Below are 24,091 nucleotides of genomic sequence, written 5' to 3' on the forward strand. Positions count from 1 at the left end.
GAATTCTGTCTGATCCTTCTCATTATGTGCATCCTCCTAATGCCACTCCTGGCTTTACACTGCAGATTTTGTTCGCTTTAAACAGTTCCCAGTTTGCAAGGGGAATTAGTCCTTGTAGCAAACATCTGAATTCCAGAGCACAGGTATGTTACCATGCATCTCCAGCAAGCTGCATCTATATAGGTAGCATCCCTGATCCAAACACATCAGCCTCATTGACCACGGGAATAAAAAGGTTCCTGGAAGTCAGGCTCCCCACTGGCTACGCACACACTGGACCAGGTGCTTGGGTGCTGGCTGTGGACCTCCCCAATTCCTGGAGAACCATCTCCTGATGGCATGGTAGAAGACCATACACTAAGGTAACAGTCCTTTGAGTGATCAGGCCAATAGATATTACATTCTTCAACATCAAGTTCGCTTCCCTTCTGCGCCTCTAAAACACAGGTATGATGATATTCTTATTTTGTAGATTAATGCACTCTTGAACAACAGATGACTGGTTGGCCCCCAAATCATGTGACGACAGCAGTGCTAGTATTCAAACCTGGTGGTCTCCACATCCAGGCATCTGTCCTAACTGCTGCAGGAGCAGCTTCATCACTGACACAAGCACGTTGACAGAGCACAAAAAAAAAATCATGCTTTGAAGCAAACTGTTACATGGATATATTTATTGCATTGCAGTCATAGCAATTTTAAATATAAACATATATATCTGGAAAGCAGAATATTGCAAATTCAGTATTATTCAGTATGTTCATAGCAGCATCAGCTTCCTAAGAAACAAAATATTTAGGAAGACAGAGAAGGTATTACAAATGAGTTACATTCTCATTTATCAGCATTTGACCAAAATGTGACATTGCAGCTTTGAAACAGATATTGAAGTCACCAAATCTGACCTTGAAGACATAAGTAATTTCAGGACTGAAGTGCATCATTGTACCTGATACCCTGCACACTTTTCGTGTGCTGGGACATAAGGCTAACAGTCAAGTGCCTGGAGAGGGCAGATGATCTATGTATCTGCATTACCTGACATATTATAGTTTTAATAACAATACTTAGCACTTACCACTTCCCCAAATCCTGGTGAGACAGGCAAGGACTGCTCTCTGATGTACTGCAGCTGGGCAGCCTAAGGGAGAGGGAGGGAAGTGACTTGCCAAGGCCATTCAGTGAGCAAGTGGCAGTAAAGAGATCAGAATTTGTCAGCAACTGACTTCCAATCCTGTGTCAGTCTGGTAGGTCATGCTGCTCCTCTGTGGTTCGTTAAGGAAGTTTTATAGATGACTAATTGGTTAACAAGTCCCCATCCATGCAACTACAGTGGATGCATGCACCACCTAAAAAGAGGTCAACACAACTGCTCCCCTCGTAATGCCCATTTTAGCTCTAAAGAAACCAAATGATTCTCTCATTTTCTCATCTCAGAATGATCTGTCACGCTGAAGATACAATGACACAGCTGCACTTTGCTCTGAAGCAGTGGAAATCAGAAGCAATCGCTATAGGAGTGGGAGTAGCTTTCATTTCTTTCCTGAGGGAGAGCACTGATCTTTTGAGAGGAAAAAAGGATGGATATGTTTTTATACAAACTGATCAAACTACTTCTCATTCTAAACGAATACAAGACTGACTGAAAGTCTCAGGTGTACTAATTTTCTTCAGCTAAGTCATCCAAGTGTACACTATGAAGCCAGCAGCTAATAAAATAGTTATCCAGGAACATCAGAAGGCATTTTCCTTCCCTGACAGGCCTTTACTTCTACCAGCTAAGAGCAAGAGCACTTACAGTGACATCTAAAAGGACTTGTAAACATCACGAGACAAGCCATCTCTGATATTCCTCCACTAAAGCGGGCCTTACTCCTGCACCCCCAGGAAGCTAACAAGGATAACCGAGCCTGCTACCATCCCTGCCTCAAAAGGGGAAATTTGTTTGCTTGTTTTTTCTCCCACTGGGTTTCCTCTACAAAATTTTAGAGGCAGGATCAAACATGTCAGTTATTAGGGACGGAGTCTGGCAGAGACTCCTGGTGCATAGCTCACGTGCTGTGAAATGCTCACAACGCAACGGAGGCTGCGCTTCAGAACCGGCTCTGCATACTCCCCCTTCACCTATAGAATACAAATGCCCAGTGCTGGCCAAATTATGCCGAAGCGTACAGGCTAGAAAGCAACCTCCCATTTCAAGGAGTTATCACCAAGTAATGCCTCCCTCCTCTTTCTTTGCCTGTTCTCACACTTTCAGCATGCCATGAAAGCCTACAGTCGGGAAAACATACAGGGTTATACTTACAGTAGATTACGCACATTTTTTTTCCATCAAGGTAAGTCTTCATCAAGTGCACTGATCCTGCAGTGCCCACTTGGAGGACCACCACCGGACTGCCTCAGCTACCTCTTCTCAAGTGGCTTCTTTTTTTTTTTTTTCGGCCCAGGCTGCTAATGGATAAAATGCAGCAAAGGATGCTCTTACATAGAAAACTTGTGGAGAAAAACCTTACTACCATGCAGCAATGGATACTTTTTCCTGGTGATACATGGGCAACACCTGACAGAAAAAGCTGTGATTTTTAAAATGTTGTTTTTACTTTCCAAGGAAATTTTAATTGCTTTACTTACATCCAGCTGTTGCCAGTTTCATCTTAGGTTGCAAGACAGAACAGAAGAAAAGGTATGTAAACTCCTGAAAATGGGCGCATCCTCCTAATGACAGTGGCTCTTTAAAGCACTTTTTAGGTATGAAATGAACATTACTGGCTACATGAAAAATGCAGTACTTTAAAAAAAAAAAAGGTTGCAATAATGTTTATCTGAAGGTGAGACACAGGCACTGCTGAAAAAAACTCTGACCAAGCTAAAGTTTCTAAATGAAAACTTGGGCACATTCTTCATTTTTGGTCCAAGCATACCCTACCAGAGTATTAGTATTTTATTAATATTTTTATTAATATTAATGAAATCAAAACATTGATACTAATATTTTCGGTAAATTAAAAACTAAGCTTGGACTCTATCCTCCTTTGCTAGACTTGTAGCTCATTAGCTAGAAGGACATCACTAAGATTTTAGGTCTCCCCCCTTGAGTTCCTATTGCAACTGGCTGCCCCTGTCTTCCTCTGTCCACCTAATCACATCTCACCACTGCTGCAGCATCTTGAAAAATATAGGGCAGCCCATCACAGACCCTTGTATTTGTCATCTTCTAATGGGTGAGGATAATAATGCCAAGCAAACTTTTTGTGGAAATTAATGCTGTAGACATTAGGACTATAGACTGGTGTTGCTTCTCTAGAAACTCTCACTGTAAAGTTAAGACTGTTGATACTCAAGTCTGCAAACAGCCACGCCTCTTGCAGCTCCGTTTTTGGTGCATCCTTAATTCACTTTGAGTTTACACCCACCTACCATCAAGCCTCCAAACTGGGAGAATTAGCTTTGAAACTACTATCTCACTCTAGGAAGATCATCTTCCTTCACTAGAAGAAGAGAAGTATTTCTTTATTCTCTCTCCTTCCAGTTGTGGCTTCATGTATTTCCATTTGTGCATCTTGATAATATCCGTAGGAATAGCTATTTTTGGTTTGCAATACACAATTAAGAAATCCACAAATTCTGTAATAGCTTAGTTTTCCAATATTATTTCTAGTAAGTGTTAGCCTTTCATAAAGCAAAGACTGTCTTAGGATTGCTATAGTATGAACTTCAAATTTTTAAGCCAGTACCAAGAAGCAAAAGCATGAAGTTAAATAGCTCTGGGCTGCAGAAGACGCATATTTCAGCATTTGTTTTACACTTTGCAATGCAGGCAGGAGAGAAAACATCTTCATATTAATTTGCAGTATTTTGCAGTTATGCCCTGAGGCAGACACTAGCATATAACTCCACAGCTTCTGAGGAAAGAGCTTGCCTGGCTGAAGGAATCACTGCATCACTGCTACTGCTGCTGCGCTGCCTCTCAAAGGGTGTAGTACTGTGCCTTCCAATTTTATCCAGTTGCAGAGCTTACAGTTTAAGACGGTGATTATAATTCTGATCTGTTTAATCAAATATAGAAGTTTGCCTGGAGATATGCATCTTCAGAAACTCTGTTTTCACAGTTTGCTGTCCCTGCTGCCTTTCCATTTGCTTTCAAGATTCTGGATTAAATCGGTTTCCACCTGTCTCATTTAGGTCAGTGCCAGTAAGCAACAGAAAGGGAAGCACAGGCAAGCAGGCAGCATGTTGGACTGAATGTCAAATTCAACAAAAATCAGACATCTTTTTTCTTTGCTTCTCTTTTCCTGGACACTTCTTCACCCACAGTGATTCATAGGTGCAAGTGGGTTACTGCAACAGCAAACTAGAGAAACCTAGCACCGCGGAAAGGAAAATAAGTAAAAAAGGAATTAAAGTTTTTTTAAAAAAAATCAGTTTACTCCAATCGACCCAAGATAAATCATTTTTCTGATCAAGTAATTCCAAAAGTCTGCAGAGTAGTATGAAAATCAAGAATAGCCAAAGGCTATAAATTAAACTATTTATTGGATGCAAAACTGGATGGAGTAACATTCCTTAGGAAGGGGGAAAAAACAGCAGGCAGTCAAGCCTACTCCTGCCGAGAGACATCGCCCTGCTTCCCAATGACACAGAAGGGAAAGCTGCATCAGAAAAAACGAATCCAGAAACTGAAGGACAAGAAGCAGATGGAAAACAGTACTCACCAACTACTGCAATAATCACCTGGTGAGGTTATGCTAAGTACCTGCCTCTAAATCAGAAAAAAAAAAAAAAAAAATCCAGGCAATTAACAAGCTGGGTAAGTCAGTTGAGAGAAGGAACTAAACACACACTTTTTTACAAGCTCCTTTTTTCCCCTTTGACCTTATCTATTCTACCACCACAGCCCTGTTTAAGAAGTGTTCAGTAAAACCTGTGCTGAAGAGTTTCCCAAGAAATATTCCCAGCCACGACAGCCACAACTAGGGTAACAATGCAGCACTCAGCCTGATTCTCCCTCCCAGTTTCCCTGCATCCCCACAGCACAGCAAGGTTTTATGCTGCGGTTCCATGAAAACCTCATTCAGACTATCGGCAAACGTCCCTAGAATTCTATCACCATACGAATAAAATTGCTACTCCTAAAGTAACCATGAGACTTGGCTCCCTGCTGAACTGTGTTGGCAATGAAAAGATACATGACGACACCATGAGATGTATCTGTAACATCACATTCCAAGACTACTCTGTTACATCATTTCTGCAGCATTTCACCAGTTTCATTATTTCTCTCCTATTTTAAAATTATTCTTAAAGAATTCTCAAATTATCACAATACTTCTTCAAAGGTAGTTCAGAAAACTGTTCCTTGTACTAATTCGGTACCTCACCATAAACACGCTACAGGAATCACTGCTGAGCACCAGGCTGAACAACGTCCTGGGAATTCTGGACAGGTTGCAACCAGTGTGCTGATCCTTTCCACAGAGTTCTTTGTATTTGGCCCAAAGCTTTTTCACGCTCCCACAGCTCTCTGTTTCTTAAGACTGCCTCCTGCTCCTACTCTTCATGCTTTAGCATAATAGCTCCAGGTATCTACCCTCATACCATCTTTGTGACGCTGGAGCAACGGAGGAATGACTAGGAGCAGACAGCCTTTTGAACAAAGAACCTGGATTTTATGCTAAGTTTGGAAAAGGAAAACATGGAAAGAAATAACCAGAAACAATCAAAAACCCAAAGCTCATTTGTTTCCAAGGGTTGTTTTTTGTTTTTGTTAAACAGATTTACAATGAATACTGAAGTGAGGTAGGAGACTTCTATTCACAATGTCACATTTGATTTTATTTAAAGAGCAACTTTGAAGTATTAAACATGCAAGTGACAACACACATACAGGATCACTTGCTTAGTCACAATCATGATGCTTGAAAGAGACGAAAATCACAAATGCTATGCTTGAAAGAGACAAAATTTGTAAAACAGCATTTTGATAATAGACTTAAAAAAGATACAATTTTAGAAAAAGGGAAAAGGAAGACATTTTGGAAGATCTGAAATTGTAGAAGAGGCTATATTTAGGAAGCAGCTTGGTAATAATAAGAGGTGGATAGGGAAGTAGGAAACAAAGAATCACCAAATAAGCCATTAAATCTAAATTGGAAGAGAGAATTTTAACCAACTCTACAGGTAAGACAACAACGAAAATAGAGGAGGACCAGTTTAATAATGAGGTAGAGCAAAAAAAGTAGACAAACTGTATAGTTCTTAACTAGGTTTGTTGACTGAGGTGATGGTTCTGGAAGAACAGGTCAGTGATGATATAAAAATCAAGGCACAAATGCAAGTCTAAGCACCAGCATTTTTCATAAAACATGAAAAAAGAAACTTGTAGATGTGAAGCAACAAACACCTGCAAGGTTTCAGAGAAAAACTTCTGATGAAAGGAAACACTAAGACTTCTAGTAGCAACTGAGGACTCAGCAAAGTGTCAACTGACAAGGAAAGAGGGCAGTACAGCCACAAAAACATTCCTGGTAGTCGTATCTTAATGCACAAGGCAGTATAAACTAGGCTGACAAAGAGAATTAAGAATATGAGGTAAAGAAAAGCAAGAATTCAATTAGATGTCATAGTACGTAGGCTTGAGTGGAGATCTGACACCCTTTGGTCCAGCGTAAAGGAAGGAGGAGAGGTCAAAACCAGTAGCCTTTGGCATGAATGGAAAAGGCAGAGGTAAGTCATCCCAAGCAACTGAAATAAAACCCAAACGGTCAGAAAGCAGAGTGGAAAAAACAATGCACAACCAAAAACATAAAAAAATACTCGCTTGCAATAAAAGCTGCTGAGATGTCAGGAGCAGAAATAAGCTCCTTGTTTCTAGCTTCACATGTTTCTAACAGTTGGTGAGGGTTCTGGTTAGTTGGCAACCACGTGAAAAGCCAACCAGGCAAGGTTCAGAGAGCCAGGACAACTGGAGGTGTATTCAATAACAATCTCCCTAAACCAGATTTAGAATGTCCTGAGGAGACAAAGCACTGACAGAAGGGGGGGAACGGAAGAACTGCAGCCCACATGAACACAAACAAGAACAGCACAAAAGGAGAGGAAACAAGAACCTGCAAGAGAAGAACCTTTTCAGTGCCTAGTCTCAGTTCACAGTAGGAAGGGATTACAGCAATAAAGCTATGTATGATATGTAGGTAAGAAACTGTAGAAACTCTTTTCCTTTTTCTTTTTTTTCCTTTTTTCTTTTTTTTTCCATACCCTTCATGAAACTGTTTTGCCTCAACAGTATTTTTTATTCTGAGGCATTTCTGTCCCAAGCTGAACTTGGGTTTGCAGCTCAGTGGCTGAGCTGAACAGCCATCCAAGCCCCATGTCATCTGAAATGCTGACATAAAAGTTTCAGGCTCCCCCAGAGGCATACAGCTGCTTTGTTTGTCCAGAACTCCTGCTAAACCATTTCTGTAATTCACCCAAACAACAGACATACCCTAACGACTAGCAAGCAGTATGTTGCATTTGCAGGAACAGAAATATAAGTCAGTGAGACCACAGTCACTCAGTTTGAGGACTTATGACCTCTATATGGAATACAAGACCTGCTACAAAGCAATCTCCCAACTTCACCTTAAACACAGGGCGCTGCTGCAAAGCATAAGGTAGTTGAGATGAATACAGGAATAGCAGCGTGCAATCTAGTGTCCTTCGACAACTAAGGGAACAGACTAGATAACATAACAGCTTCATTTACCCCCAAACTTCTGCATGCAGTTCTCTTGGAAAGCAGTTTATACCTGCAGAAGCCTGGCCTGATCTACAATAGCTTAACAACCTTGCTAAAATAAAACTACTAATGAGCTGAGTTTGACTTCTATAATTCAAAAGATTTTTTAGGCACACCTCCAAAGCTCAGTTCAACTGGAATTAGATGACACATCATTCATATGGATAGGAAAGACCCATGAAGATTTCTGCTCCATGAGAACTGCTGGAGACACAGCACCTCTAGTTTCAACACAGGGAACTTGAAAGGCGCTTAGATACAGTACAGTTGTGCTCAGCACAAACACTTCAATCCGAGAAGAAAAACTACATCTTTGCAAACTTCGCTATTTCACTAAGTAGCAAATTGGTGAAATATGAAAGTACAATTTTCCATCTGCATCCACAACATTCACAGATAAACTCCAAATATGGAGGTCCCTGGATCAGCTACATTAGCTGCTTGCTGGTGACACAGGGCTAAAGCACAGCGTTACAACAGAAGCCTAAGCTTTGATACTGAAAACAAATTAAAATCCTGCCATCGTTCACACAAACAGAGCAGTTTTCAATTAAGAGGTTGTCTATCACACAGGGCATTACAGAGCTAACTATGAAGAACAGGCTAACAGCCATCAGTAGTATGTCACTCCACCTTTTTATGGGCTACTTCAAAATGACTATCAGAATTATGTCTGGAGAAGAGGACATCCATCTAACAACAGCAGATAAACTGTTGGTTTCATTTTCAATCTTCTCTTGAGATTATTCAGAACATGCAAAATAGCATTTATAATTCATTTCAAGTGGAGATCTAATCTTAAACTCCTTAAACATGTACCACAATTAGCTCCTATAACAGAGTACACCAAAATTCTCTTCCAGCCCTTTCCATTTAGCTTCTATTTAAGGAGCAGAGGGACTGTGCTTACCTCCCTCATCTCACAGAAACAACTGTGTTGCTGACCTTGTCCTGAGACCCCTGACAGAGATCTAAGGAGGCTGCTTTGGCATCAAGCTCAGGATGCTCCACTTAGAATTATTTCCCTTGTTTGGCAAGGGGAAACCAGTCACAGTACCATCATACTTAATGAGAACGCTAAATAGCAATGGGAGCTACAGCGGCAATTCATGCTATCAAATAAATACACTGACAAAGGCTCAGCCACGTCAATGTGCTAAGTGCACAAGCAAGACATTCTCTCCTCGAATAAAAATCTGGTTTATGTGACGTGTGAACACCTGCTGATAATCCACTTTGGGCCGCCTTTTTCTCTGTGAACGGCTTCTTGCATGGGTACCACCAGCAGTGGCACCCTCTGCGTGGGCAGTCCTGCTACCCACATCAGCTTCACCTCTGGTAGCCAGATGCAAACTGTCACCTGGCATCTTCTTTTCTCCAGCTCTGCCCAAGCGCTTCTGCTTCTCACGCTCATCTTCTGCTCTCCCTCGTCCCGATCCAATTTTCAATCCCAGCGTCTGAGAGTCATTTGTCAAGGCTAGCTCCTCTGAGACAGTCTTTGAGTCAGCTCCCTTCTTTACTGAGGACTCCTGCAGTTTGAGTCTGTCAAACAGCTGTAAAAGAACATTTGTGTATATGACCACATTCATAAAACAAGAGAGGCTGCTTGTTCAGCATTTCTACATGGTATTTGTGTGTACGATCTCAAATCGGAGCTCACAACACACAATTAGTGAAGAATCTTTACCAGCAATAAAGACGAGGTTTTCTTGCCAAGTCAAACAGCAACATAAGGTGAACGGATCTCTTGCATGCACATGAGTATCTTTACGTGAGCACCACGGAATTTAATTTGGACAGCAATACTGATGTGCAGTAGCATTTAACTTTGGTCAGGAACAACAGAGAGCTACCAAGTTTCTCTGTTAGCTCACTCTCCCCCAGCGCTCCTGTAATGTTATCAGATAGTATTAGAGATATTTCCATCCATGTGTCCTCAGGGAGGACATGAATCCCTAAGATAAGGGGCCTCAATCAGCAAAGAGTGCATACTGAAAAAATGATGGAACTTTTATGTTCCCCAAAACAAACTAAAAGATGCCGTGCGGGTATTCTGGGAGATGAGCAGACCACAAACAATAGAAAAATAATAAATCTAGAGAAGCAGATCCAAAGCACTGTATGAACTCATTAATCTAAGAATATATGGTGCTGAAACTGGAAAAAAACTGCTTTTACTCTGGCAGCAGGCAAGCTTTTATGAAATACTGACAAATGAAAAGGATTCTTGGTTATCCTGTGTCTTCCCAGCAACAGGATGGAAAGCCAATGCCTGTAAGAGTGGGCTAAAGGAACAATGACAACTTGATAATTTTTAACTAATCTTTAAAAAAGGAAGGGTGGGATCTATCAGAAAAGAGATTTAAATGGCAGGAATTTGAAAGCAAATGCCTCACAATGAAACTGCTTAAAAGTTTTTGTGATGCTTCTCTGATGTTCAGAAGGCCCAGAGCCATGCCATTCAACAGGGACAGCCCTGTCACTATTTTTTTTCCCCCTTCATTGTTCAGAAGTTCATCTATCATCTCCTCAGTTCTCAACTTCATAAACATCTTTATTCGCAGCTGGATCCTAGAGAGTGTCTTGCTTTGGAGCAACATGCAGAATCTTGGGCTTCACAGCACCTAGACTAGAAGTCCAAGTGACCAAACAGATGTACTGTTTTGTTGGCTGGAGACGAAGACTGTTGCTCCATGAACATTAGTATCAGAGTTAGGCACTGCCAGATCACCCGGCAGACAAATGTGGACCAGATCAGTCATGGGTGCGAAAATTGCACAGAACAAGTAAGTCAAAAACCACAGTGACCTTACAGAAGGTCACCATATTGCACTAAGCAGCGTCAGCAACGGTGATCTGACATTAGAAACTCAAGTGGAACTTCTGTAACACTGAACTATGGCCATAGTACTTTCAAAAATGTCAGAAAACTGTTTGTGTGTCCGTGTCCCCCCCCCCCCCCCCAGTTCAAGCCATTTTAGATTCATCTGTAATAAAAGGAGATAAAATATTTCAAATGTAAATATAGTTTTCCAATCGATGCTCCCCTTGTACTACTTTGAAAAAGGAGATACCAAAAAAGATAAAAAGAAAACTGGAGAAGTTTACCTACCCGGGTTAGGGTGAGCTGAGGTTCTGCATAGAAAGCTTTGCCCATTACTGGTTTCCTGTATGTCTCATCCACATCTGTAAGGGCCTAGAATACGATAAAAGAAATGGAAAGTTCAAAATTAAAGTCTGAAGCAGCTTTGGACCAGCTTTGTGTCACAGTATCAGGAAATTATGTTCTATCTGAGAAAAACTCCATCCTAGGAACAAGCTGTGCTTTGGAGCTGGCTTCTTAATCATCCAAGTCATACTGAGGTATAAAAGCAACAGCAAAGCCTAGAATCCATTCTGCTTTACTTGCAAAATCTTCGTGAGCCTTACCTGCAAAATCCCTCACACTGTCCCCATTTCCAAACTTTTTACACCTCCAGGCTCACAAATATTTAAGAGCTGCTTTTCCATCCACTGTCTTTAAGATCTTCATGAAGTAGAACGCAGGGGGAAAAAATCTTTTGTCAGTGACATCCCAGTGGTATGTTAGTGAAAGAAAACAGAGAAGCGGCTACCACTGTAAGACGACTGGGTGTTGCAGAGAAAGCTTTGAAAGCTTCTGATATTCCTCATATTCCACCTTTCTGGGTTCTTTAGAAAAAAACTTTGAAGATGCTGAGAACTCTTCAAAGCTTCTCTCTCACCTAAAACCTCTCTAAGATGGCTAGGTACCTCTCAGATGTACCAATCTCAACACCAAGAACCACTCAGCCTGAAACCCAGCACTCAGTGCCAGAGCAAATGCTTTATGAAACACCATACCATGTCAGTTTTCTCAAAATACAATTTGCTTAAACCTGTTGCAAATTTCAAGTTTTTGATATAGCAGTTATAAATTAAGGGCTGAAACAATAATTACCATATTCCAGAACTTGTCAAATGCAACCAAAAACCCTGTGCAGACTCCACGAAGCCCTTTGAAAGTGCGGATATGGACATTGATTTTTACACCATCTCGGACACAGCGATGAAGTTCCCCCAGTGGGCTGCCTTCATGGACTAAAACAGAAAGAGTACATTACCAGTCTTCAACAAAATACATGTAAATATACAAATATAATAAAATATGCAGAAATCTGCTCTACATAGAAGTATGGCAGATCTTGGTATAACACTTGTGTTCACAGCAAAAGAAATGAGAAGCCCCAGAGCACTGTAATGCACTGCAGTTGTCATTACTGGACCACCAAAACTCTTCTTATAACGGGGACAGCAAAGACTTTAAAAAATATGAAGGTTTTGCTTTACATAACCCACAGCCAAACCAGCCTTAGCCAAAAATCTTTTTGCTCCATTAAAAAAACATACTAAGTAATGCTAATCTTAAATAAAAGTGGTTCATAGGTAACCGAAAGCCCACAAAGACAGAGAAAGTTTCACGGAAAAGACAAATGGATTAGTTTTGATCTGTTAATAAAGTATTATCAGATGCATTCCTTTTCCTTGCAAGATTTCTGAAACAACAAATGGCTCAAGTTCTTCAACCAGCTAAACTGGATCAGTTTAAATTTATGAAAATCCATTGCTTCAATGCTTTTCGTCAGGGCAAAACCAAAGGAATTCAGTAAAACATACAGCTTACCTGGTACACACAAGCCTTACCTACACACTAGAGATCTTTGCAAATGTAAATTATCTAGAGGGGTAGATATTATTTACTTTACAACTTCCACCCGCACCAGGATGAAGCCATTCCAGTGATAAATTACAGCTACTCGTTCGCTTGTGCAAACACAGCCCCAGGATTGCTGTACAATTCCTACTGAGAGTCAGGGAAAAATAATGGTCTAAATTCTCACACTGTTCTTGATATTAATAAAATATCTGGGTCAGAGATGATCTCGTGCCTTGTGCTTTAGGGACTATGTATTCAAGGTTTGATTTGCACACCAGAAAATGCATCCTGTGAGTGTAAAATGTTACCATGTGACAGCTGATCTGCAGTATTTGGCTGCATGGTAATTCTTAGCCACAGCAGGGAAATCTAATGCAGTTTCCTCTGAATTAACCTATCATGTTTATTTTTTGAGATCCGTTGTCTCCTTGCCAGCCCTCTGCAGCTGGACAGCTGGAGAAAATTGCTTTCAGACAGAGCGTAAGCTGTCTCAGTACCTCCCAGCTTTGCTTATGGGGGTCTGTTCAGGAGTCCCTGTGCTTCCTGCAGCCGAACTGATGATGAACTTATGTTCTGAAGTCACAAATCCATCATGGGGAACCACAGATGACACTATTACTATATCAGATTGATGTTTTTAATCAGGTAACAGTAGTTTTTCTAACCAACCCTAATAATTTACAGGATCATTTCAGATTTTATTTATTTATTTATTTATTTATTTTTTAGATTTTAGATTCCGGTGTTCCCTTCACATACAAACTTTATTTACATCTTATAAAAATCCAAGTACAATCTTTATTTCTGACTATGCCTTTGCTTGCTGGCACCCCTTTAGGCCTGGCGGAAAACACTACTTTACAGCTCTACCACATCTAGACAATCCATGCTTTTTCCACTTTTCCTTGCTGCATAAGACTCCGGCTTCACCAGGGCAAACCTCCAGCTTCACCTGATGCTGCTAAGTATTAGCATCAATATTTCAATCTGTAGAGAAAATAGTTACCTAGTTGGTTTTGTACTCAAAATCCAATCCCTATTTATATAAAATAAGCACATACTTAATGCCAGGATTCATAAGAATGACACAAGAAAATGGTTTTCCACTGTAACCCAGAGGGCAAGTACCCCAGGAGAGAGAAAATAAAGATCCCAACTCTGATTAAGTTCAAGTCCCTATCCTCAGGGTAGCCTTAAATGGCAAAATTAAAAAACAAGAGCAAAAGCAAGTTAGAAGAGTGGAAATACTTCAGAACACCATCAAACGCCTTTCTAACCAGCCTGTGGTAACCACTTGCACATGAGTTCTCTGCCCCTTGGTAAATGCAAAGTAATTAGAACTAGCTTCTCCTGAACTGATCCAAACCAAGCACTGCTAAAGTAGCTTCCTTCTTACTTTGATGGCAACATGAAATCACCCCTCATGACAGGCAAAATTTTAGCTCCATTTTAAGTTTCTGACCCACTGAATTTAAGGAACACGTCATACCTTGTCATAGCTATCTAGGAGCACAGCATCACAACTGCTGGACGCAGCAAACCACCTATCACAGTTGCCTTCAGAGGCAGCTACCGCCTTCACATCGAAGCTTCAAACGCTGGCCCACCTGCAGTGCAGACAGCCCCCCCGTTTACAGGGAAAGCACACAATTTTGGCTATAAGCTACTCTTAAAATTCTCCAGACTGCTGAATAGCACTTTCTGTGTCAGTTGTGCCAGTCTTCTTCAAAGTCCGCGCTGTCCAGCCTTAGAAGTATGGATATTAAATACATGCCCTTAGTGAAAGCGTGTGATTTATTTGCTAGACCATCACTAAAGTTAAGTCTTACAGAGAGGGTTTTTTTTTCCAATTTCCATCACAGTGTTCTAGATACAGATGCTTTCTATTAAGATCTTAAATCAATATTTAAGGTCAGTTCTGTTGGAAATCCTAAGGCAAGAGAACCTTTGCATTTGTGCAGAACGCGAAGGTGACACGATACTGAAGATCATGCACCACCTACAGCAACGAATGCATTGCTTTGGTGTCTAAGCAAGAAAAAAGTGCTGCTTTGGGCATTCAGAATGGAATGTTTTGGGCCTTGCCTTTTTATAAAAAGAACATTAAGGTGATGCTGGCGATTAGAAGAGACACTGTGATTCCAAAAAACACACGGTACTTGTAATTAAGCGTGCTGAAGTTACAACTCATTTGATAGCAATGCCATTTGATTCTTGGTGTAGGTGCGTAAGTTGCACCCCTTCACGGTGAGGGGCTACTACTCTGATACTTACACCGTAGGCATAAATGCATGCAAGAAACGCACATCATCATCACAGCTGATGAATTTAGCAACATCACAGCTGCCTGCCACCTCATTCCACTGTTCTACCATCAGGTTACTCGAAACCCACGCCTGTATTTATGCCCCCAGGGTGTAGGGTTAGTGACAAGGTACAGCCGTGCGTTACAGCCTCATGCTGCGGTTGTGATTTAACTACGAGCGGCACCGGCTCCAATCTGCTTCCCGGTTTAAAACCAGCTGCAGTTTCTCATCCTTTTTTCCTCAAAATCAAGAGGGTGAACATAACCGAGTAACAGCAGGCCACCACCGTGGGGCCACCGCCGCACCGCCACCAGCGCCAGCTCTCCGTGAGCAGCAGTGGCAGAGGCCGGGCCCCCTCACCTGCCACCCGCGGGCCGTCTCCACCCCAGCTCCGCCAGCCCCCGCCGGCACCAACAGCCCCCCGCCCCCCAGCGCCCCCCGGCCGCCGCTGGCCCGGCCCGCAGCCCTCGCCCCCCCTCAGCCCCCCCCGGCCCAGGCTGCGCCCTCAGGCCTCGCCGCAGCCCCCCGGCTCGGCCCCCGCTCCCTCAGGCCGCCCGCGCTCTTACGGGGCATCCGGGTGAGGACGTTCCGCGGCGGCCGCCGGCGCCGGGCCGCGCCGCCCTCGGCCGCCTCCTGCTCGGGGCCCGCGTTCACCATGAGGCTGCGGAGGCGCTGGATGCGCTCGGGGTCGGCGGCGGGCGGCCCGCGGCGGGCGGCGCGGGAGGCGGGCGGGCCGCGGCGGGAGGGAGCGGCGCGGCGGCCGCGCGGGCGGAGCAGGCCGCGCTGGAAGCTCTCGTACTCGGCCAGGTTGTTGAAGCAGGGCGCGGCGGGGAAGGGCAGCGGCGTGCGGGCGGAGTACAGCGCCAGCAGCGGATCGAACCGGCTGGAGCTCACGTCCAGGCGGCTGGGGCTGGGGGAGCGCTCGGGCCCGGGCCGGCGGCGGGGGCCCCGCTGCTCCGCGCCGCCCGCAGCCCCCTCGGCCTCCTCCATGCCGGGCTGCGGGCCGCGGCCCCGCCCGCCGCCGCTAGGGGCCGCTGCCGCCCCGCCCAGGCCCTGGCGGCGAGGGGGAGGCACCGCCGGCGGCCCGGGGGGCTCGGGCCGCGCCCTCCGCCAACTGCCGGTGCGGCCGCACCGCCCCGCCGGTCCGGGGTGCGCCCCGCCACCTGCCCCGGGCAGCCGAAAGGCACCTGGGCAAAAGGCGGCTGCAGGAGAATTGGCATTTTAATCTTTAAGAGGCTGTAACAGCGCAGGCACACTCCTCCGAAGAAAACCGAGGCAGCGTGCGTGAGCACTGCGAGGGTCTGTACCGTAACTGATGCCACCGCCCACCGTTAATCTTCCACAAACATCTTCCCGTTCCAGCAGCATGGCAGAGGAAACCCGCATTCCTGCCCGGCGCCGCAGGACAGGACCCCTGCAGCCGCAGAAGCACCTGCGAGCAGCGGCAGGGGCCGCAGGTGGAGCTGTGTGTGCCGCTAACGCCAGCTTGTTCTTCAAGCTTGGGAAGATTTATTGTCCCCCTACAGCTACAAAGTTGTATGACTTTATGCATGAGGATACCCCAGGCACTTTCTTTCTCTAGCACTTTTGTTAGTACAAATTAAAGGCAATGGCTGTACAGACAATGCCTACCTTGGTTCCAAAGTCTGCATCCATCTGTAAAGAGGTATGTTTAATTACTACATATTGCTGTAGGATGAGTCAATTAGAAAAGACTGAGGACAAGACCTACTACAAACCCCTTTTTTACACACACAAAAGGTACATATATTCTACAGTGTATCTATTTATATATCAGGTAGTCATAGCATACACTAAACCTACAGCTGTTGCCAAAATGTTTTTCCCCCCTTTATTCAGACCCCAAAATCCAAATGTTACCACCTCTGGAACAGTTGCTTTATACATTATGTCCAAAGTCAGGCACCAGGTAGTGACACGGCATTTCAGTCAATTAAATTACATTTGTGTTACAAGACCAACCCCCCACCCCCAAAACCACCAGACAGGCAGATAGGAAGTTCTTAGGAGGAAATGATTCCGAATGAATCACTCACCGCACCAGTCATTATCTCACAACCCCTCATATCCTCTTCCTGGGAATTATACAGCCCATTCTACAAATTGAAAGTGATATGCATTCTCTCATTGCACGTACTTAACTGCTCGCTATTAGCACACAGCACTAAAGGGGAAGCTCTGCACTACAAGCACATAAGACTCATTGTTCAATTTCAGAAAGAAACTGCAGAGTAGTATACATCAGTAGCTGTTTATAGTTTAAAAAAACCCCAAAGAAACACCCACCCACCCCATACAAAAAAAATCCCAGAAAACAAAGTGCACATTGCCGTAAATGTCTAAGTTCTTCCTGTGGGGAGAAGAGGGCAAACAAAATAGGCTTCTATGCAAATTCATGGGAAACAACTCAGTACTGACCTTATTTAGTCACATTTGATTCTTTCTTTCCACTGCTCTCTCTCCCTTAGCCACAGCTTGCTACATTACTGTTCTATCAACATGTTTTTGAAACCAGTAAGGTTAAAAGCAGTAAGAATATGTAAGTACCTATCATTATAGTTGTATTTATATACTGAAGTAGGTTATTTCCCTCCAATTCCAGTTACACTGGAACAAGCCCCTTTACATTAGCAGAAATATTTCTGCTCTGAGAGGCTGTATGATTTAAGTGTTTTGACAAAGGGTCTTAGCTGATTGTTAAGCCAGAACAAAACTGTGCATAGACCAGGCAACACATTCCTCCCTTCCCTTTAACTAACATGTATTGTCAGGACTGTTATGTCTGCATCATTCCCAGAAAATCAGACAGCAACGTAAGTTCTTGTCAGCACCCTCTTTGTAGCAAGAGGCATGTTCGTGGTGCCTGCCTTTCACTCCACTGCACAGCAGGAGACAAATGACTTCCCAAGACCATGGAAGATGAGAGCACAATTCCTAACAGAATTGAAGTCTATACAGTACCCTTATTGTTAACTTTACCGTTTGGAATTTTCACTGATTACTACTAAAAGTCTCAGGCATGAGAAAGGCCAAGTAATGAACAAGGCAGGGAAGAAATTATTTTTATTCTTTAAAAGTATAAAAATCCTGTACATTTGACAAAAGCTTTTAAAATCAGTCACAGGGAACTGCTGGGTTACTCCATTTCCTTTCTGCAAGAATCAGAGACATTAGGCAGTTAAACAGTTTGTCACTAATGTGACTAAACGCCAATTGAAGTATCTTGGTCTGTCTCAGTTGAAACAAAAAAAATCAAAATAATTATTTTCTCCTCTACTTTTACCTGTTCAAATATGCAAGCTTTTTTATAGTTCAGCAGTTCAGTAAAATACCTCATGGCTTAAATGCTGTAGAAATACACAAAATTTCTATACACTTTTGCTCCTTCCTTCTACATGCATATCTGTAGAAGTCTTCAATTATTAATTCACATTGGAATATATTGTGATTTTAGTTTTCCATATGGGCATATCCTTGTATATCAGATAACAGACCAGTGTCATCTTTTCAGGCAACAACAGTGCCAAACCCAATGTTGTTGAAGAGGGTTACAGGTCCAACTCCGCCAGCCACCATTCGTGCTCACTTGCCAACAACCCAAGCAGAGCAAAGTGTGAACTACCAGTTATACTCAGAGGTATCAACTATCCTCCGCCAGAATCTGAGGATATTCCTCCCAGAACTGGTCCCCAATAATGTCACAGTGCAGGGGAACAACTTTAGTCCTAGTCCGGGTAACTTCAACTTCCTTTTCTTCTGCTTCCGTTGGTAGTTTTATTTTCTTAGTCATGACTTCGTTAACCTGAAAATACAGTTGACACATTAGCAGACATGTATGACTCCAGCGGGAGGGATTCACAAATTAGCTACAACAAAAGCCATGATTAACCCTATAGCATACTACAGAATCTGAACACTGTATCTTTTGAAAGAGTCTATTCTCAATTCAAAGACCAACAGATGAGCAGTTAACACTGCACATCATCATCACCTGACTTGAAGAAATTAGCTGCAAATTCACCCGATTGCAAGTATTCTTGAATAAAGTACAATATTTACTTTGGAACTATATAAAGCAGATTTCTACAACCACCAAGAAAAAAACCATGCATAAAGAACAAGTGGAATGTATTTCCAGGTGGGAGCCTCTATCTGTTCTAATTAGTTCAAATGAAGCAATAGAAATTGTTGGCCAACTTTAAAAAGAAACGAAAGAATTACTATTTTTATTAATGTATAGAAGACAGAAGGCTGAGCAAGTTATGGAGAACTCTTAACATAGACAGATGGGATCCCGATCACATGAAATGCGTATTTCTAGTTAAGATCTCCTAGTACAGGAGGACATTCAGGCCATAAACACTTGTGATTCTCTGGGGTCTCATCTCATACAAAACACAGGACAGGGATTTCTTCCACTAATTCTGGATCAATGATGTAATCCTAGAATGATGAACATTTCCAAGTTATGATTAAAAGGAATTCCCCATTAACAGCTGCACTCCTTACTCTGCTCCTTCACAGTAGACAAGGACAAGCATACTATAAGCTGAGTTACCTTACTAAACAAAAGGTCCTAATTCCTTTGCAGTGGAAATACTCAGGATCTAATCCTATGAAGGGCCTGGCACAGGCCCCAGCGATCACCATATCAAACTGACAACAGTCATTAAAATGTAATTTTTCAGGAAGCAAGATACTTCCTCAATTTTCAAAGCTGTTACCACTAAGAAACCAAGTGAATGATTCATTAAACGAGGAAGATTTATCTAGCAAATATATCAGTCTTGTGAAATTCCACATATACGTTGTCATCTGTTGATACACATTTTTTCTCCGCTGTCATAATCTGTATCTAAGCCAGACTTCAGAGACTAGTTTTTATACTATGCTCATAGATACAGATCTCAAAACCATCTCCAAAACAATCAGCCCTCTTACACATCATTATATGGCAAATGTGGTTAGTTTTAAAACATATTTATACCCAAGACATACATTTGGGATACATCTGGTGATATTAAAAGTGTAGCTTCTTTGCCACAATGTACCTATTTAAAACATGAACATGAAGCAAGTGGTAATAGTATTTTACCTTCTGCCATATTAAGACAGTTCCTTTTCTGTACATCAAAGGTTCATTGTTGTAGTTGATGTTGAATTCAGAAAACAAGATTTCATTCTTATCTCCAGCCAAAGTTCCCTGAGAGGAAATGAAAAGAAGTCGTCGCCTTATAGAAAACAAACAAATCAAAATACTAGGGTAAAAGATGGGCGAATATTGGAAAACTGACATTTATACAGGTTTATCCATCTTTAAGTTACAAGGTTTAATTACCTGTCCCAACTGCAAAATGGGGATATTAAAACAGAGAGGGGTTTTATTACGTTTTCAAGGCAAACAGAAGTCAGTCAATGGACTCCAGGAGAAAACGGAAATAATCTGCTGAAGTCCGCAGAATGAGACCAAATACTACAGAAAGGACTGGGAATCAATAGTAGCTGAATCCTGCCATTGTACTTGTGTGTATAGATACTGGATGTTTATATGACATTTCCAAGATTTCTGAACTTGCTAATTAAGAAATTAAAATCCTGCTAATATTTGACCAAACATAAATTATATGCTTATCATATTAACACGTGTACAATTCAAGAAGTTATTGAATCTACACCCACAAAATTATTACAGTAAGAATAGGCAAGCCAGCCAGGGCTGCTGGGTAGGCAAGACACAGCTTTGCAAATCTTATGATTTTCTTTGTAAGTGGAAAAAAGCATGACCTCAAGAGACTCTTACCTGAAGTCTGTCCTGTGCTTGCACTGGTGTCAAACCACTTCGCTGTACAAGCATCCAAAACACTGTATTATAAAGGTTATTAATATGGCCTACCAAAAAAAGAGAAGAGAGAAACAGTATTTACCAAATCTGAGTGACTAGTTGGAAAAAACCCCAACTTTATTTCCAGACTCATATCCAAGAAACAGCCAAGAATAAAAGGGAATTAATAATATCCATTGCTAGAGAAGACACAATCTTTCTGATCCATTTTTTATAGTAATGCACACCGTAAGAACAATTAGAAGATAGATTTCATTATATTTTTGAAAAGGGAGAGCGGAGGGTGAAGGGTTATGTGTAACAAATTATCTTCATTTCAGCAACAGGGACTAGGTACTAACTAAAAAAAGCCTAGAAAGTAAATCAAATGGTCTGTTCTAGCATGGAATATATAGCACTTTTGATTGCTACATGGTGTGAATCTGAACATTCACATCCCCTCACTAAGAAGATTACCTTGGATAAATGAACCCAAAACATGAAAGATAATTTAATTCTATTAATAATTATAACATTTCCTGTGCTGAACTCACTCCCAGGATGTAACAAATAGTCTGTAGCCTGAAGATGCAGAATTTCAACCAGTATTTCCTGTACCCATACAGAGCCCAAAACAATCCTAATATTGTTTAAAACTACCACCCTACCTACCTTTCACTGATACCTATATGTACAAAAACACTAGCAATGAAAGCGTTTCTAGTCAGACAGAAAGAGAACTCAACTGTACAAATCTCCATTTTCTAGAAATGCTTACAGTCTGCTTGTCTCCAGCTGAGGTAATCCTTTAAATTTTGGTTGCTTGGATACAACACAATTCGTCCATCAAATCCTGGTGGGTACAGAAGTTGCTGGTCCTTAAAGTAATCCTTCCAATAGAAAACGTAACTTGAGGCAAACTGGGAGACCACATGAGTCATGAACTTACTTGCAAACACAAAGTAAAAGGAAAAAGAAAGAAATATATAAATATGATTATATACGTGATTATCTGAGGTATCGGTAGCGATAGTTCTGGTGGATAGCAGCATTTCCTAAATAATGGCCCAACAAATCAGCAGCTGCATAGTCTTTTGAAGAACAGGAAGTACTGAGATTCAAGAGTTTGGAAAAGGTAACATTTTGTTAAAAGAATGTTTGTTTCTGATGTTTGTTCTATCAAAACTTTCTTTTTTAAAAGCTCTGTATCACTGAACGTATTTTCCTGAGAGATCACAGGCAAAGAATTCACATGAACTTGAACTACCTGCAGCATATGCACCCAGACACAGCCCTACTCCTAACCTCTGTGCAGATAAAGGCAACTCTGAAGAAGAATTACAGGTTTAGAGAGAGATATTAAAAATATGTTCACTTCACTATCAAAGTAGTCATTACCTTGCTCTTCTTTTAAACCATCTGCTGTTCTTTTTGAAAACAAAACTATATTCATCACTTTGTCCATAAGCAATAGCAATATCCTCCAATTCTTGCATCACTGTCTGGGCACACTTGGTCATCAGATGAAGAGCACGGTCATCATTTGGCTTTTTGAACTCATGCTGCTCAGAAAACCTTCAAAGCAAAAATGGTCAAATATGAATCCCTTAAAGAGCTACTCACAAATGCTAGCCCATTCATTTTCCTCCTTCTGGCAGGATCCTGATTTCCGGTATCCTGCCAATACTGACAGTGAATTCCCTCCAGATATGAAAAGCACTAACAAAACCCTGCTTTCTTATACACTCTGGATAACCCATTACCCATTCTCTTTCCCATCAGTATCTTCACCCTAACCAGTCCTTCAAAACGACTGGTTTCCATATCTGACTTGGAAAAGGATGACAAAACTCGCTTTCTCCTAGAGTGCCTTTTATACTCAGTCCAATAGGGGCAACATTACAATAAACTTGGCAAAACTTGAGAGCTTTACCAGAACCCCACACATCCAAACCAGAAATAAAATCCCCAGCAAGAATACGTGTCACTGACCCTTGTGAGAACTGTGCTCTATTTACCCCCAAGAAAGGCGAATGCCACAGAGGCACTGACTCCGAACACAAATAAACATCCCTGTACACCAGTGGCTGGCCTTCCCCCAGCACACCCAAGGCACTGGTATGCCATTTCCCAGCCACCCTGCAAAGGCAGGGTTCTGAAGCTGCCCATGGCCCTTGGAGACAAAACACCAGCAGTAATCCTGTGCGCTGGGGAGGCCGAGTGAAGGCTCTGTAGGTCCTCGGGGGGGGGGGGGGGGGGGGGGGGGGGCGGGGAGGGGGGGCAGGGGGAGGGCCTGCAACCCCTGCACCTGTCACTGAAATCGGGGATCAAGCCTCTTAACACCAATGTAGTATTAAGAAGCAGGCACGCCTTTATTGCAGCGCTGGGTGCTCAGTGGCATCACCACAAATCAAGCACACCTGTGTGGATTTTACCATTACATTTATACACAAAATTACAAGGTCGTACACTCCCAATTACAATGATTGGTTAGAAATTTGCATATAATTGTAATATTTGCTGTGTCATCCTTTTCTGTAACTACGCTTGCGCAGGGGAAGGGTCTTCACCTGGGCAAGGGTCTTCTTGACCTGTGGGTGTGACTTTCAGTATTATAATGAAGGTAGTTCACTTCAGGACACCTTAAAAGTTAGCTTTGTTGCCAAGTTGGAAGGCTGGATATCGGCCTTGCCAAGCTGTCCAATAACTCATCCTACACACAACAGAACCTGGGCGCTCTGGTTATGGTCTAGAGAGTAAAGACTAAGGGTATTATGGTCTGCAGCACAGGGACTTCCAGTAACAGTCTCGGATAACAAGCAGTACAGCGATTCATACATCACTGGTTAATAAATGCTAACATAATCCCATCGTGAAAGTTAACTCCTTAGAATCAAAACGTTCCTCTAACTGTTACATAAACACAAAATATAGAAAGATTCAGTAAGATCTTCAGATAATCTGCCACACGCTGCAGGACTCACACGGGTCAGGCACGGAACAGCCGAGGCCAACTGCCCGGCACCACTCGGGTTCCCTCTTCCCGGCACAGCACCCGGGGCCCGCACCCCCGGCGCCTTTAGGCCGAGGAAACTCCCGCCCGCCTTCCCGCCGGCCGAGACACGGCTATAAGCGCCCCGGCCACCGGCTGCCCGCCCGGCCTCCACCTGTGGAAGTTGCGGCCGTCCAGCCGGACCACTATCCAGCAGTTGGGCAGACACGTGTCGTCCGCCTCGAAGTCCCGCACATACTCGAATTTGCTTTTCGCCATGGAGAGGCGGCGGCAACGGCCGCGCTGGCAGCACGCCCACCTCCCGCTCCGCGCAACGACAGCCGCCGCAGCCCGCCAGCTCCCCAGCATAGCCAGACCGGAAGCGGAAGCGGCGGGCGCCCTCCGCGAGCGCGGCGCCAAGCCCTTCTGGGCGCCTAGGCGGACCTCTCTATGTTACTCG

The 24,091-nt window shown here is 42.9% G+C and overlaps 2 protein-coding genes across 4 annotated transcripts; both read right to left on the reverse strand.

The window, feature by feature from the left end:
• Positions 1-657: 657 nt before the first annotated feature.
• Positions 658-15,836, reverse strand: LSM11 (LSM11, U7 small nuclear RNA associated). Its single transcript, XM_055717593.1, has 4 exons — positions 15,364-15,836; positions 11,736-11,875; positions 10,890-10,973; positions 658-9,330 (listed from the first exon to the last, which is right to left on the reverse strand). Exons 1-4 carry the CDS (start codon positions 15,785-15,787, stop codon positions 8,926-8,928), a joined length of 1,053 nt encoding a protein of 350 aa, XP_055573568.1. The 5' UTR covers positions 15,788-15,836; the 3' UTR covers positions 658-8,925.
• A 2,019-nt stretch (positions 15,837-17,855) lies between these two features.
• THG1L (tRNA-histidine guanylyltransferase 1 like) lies at positions 17,856-24,015 on the reverse strand. Of its 3 annotated transcripts, XM_005437001.4 has the most exons (6): positions 23,807-24,015; positions 22,038-22,214; positions 21,418-21,587; positions 20,619-20,707; positions 19,914-20,021; positions 17,856-18,620 (listed from the first exon to the last, which is right to left on the reverse strand). In XM_005437001.4, exons 1-6 carry the CDS (start codon positions 23,998-24,000, stop codon positions 18,459-18,461), a joined length of 900 nt encoding a protein of 299 aa, XP_005437058.2. In that variant the 5' UTR covers positions 24,001-24,015; the 3' UTR covers positions 17,856-18,458. The 3 variants fall into 3 exon arrangements, with proteins under 3 accessions (XP_005437058.2, XP_027657931.1, XP_027657932.1); XM_027802130.2 differs by lacking the exon at positions 23,807-24,015 and having other exon boundaries at positions 21,418-21,583; positions 22,038-22,168; XM_027802131.2 differs by lacking the exon at positions 23,807-24,015 and having other exon boundaries at positions 21,418-21,492; positions 22,038-22,104.
• Positions 24,016-24,091: the final 76 nt, after the last annotated feature.

Source organism: Falco cherrug, chromosome 8, assembly GCF_023634085.1.
Source record: "Falco cherrug isolate bFalChe1 chromosome 8, bFalChe1.pri, whole genome shotgun sequence".
In the NCBI taxonomy this organism is placed as follows: domain Eukaryota; kingdom Metazoa; phylum Chordata; class Aves; order Falconiformes; family Falconidae; genus Falco; species Falco cherrug.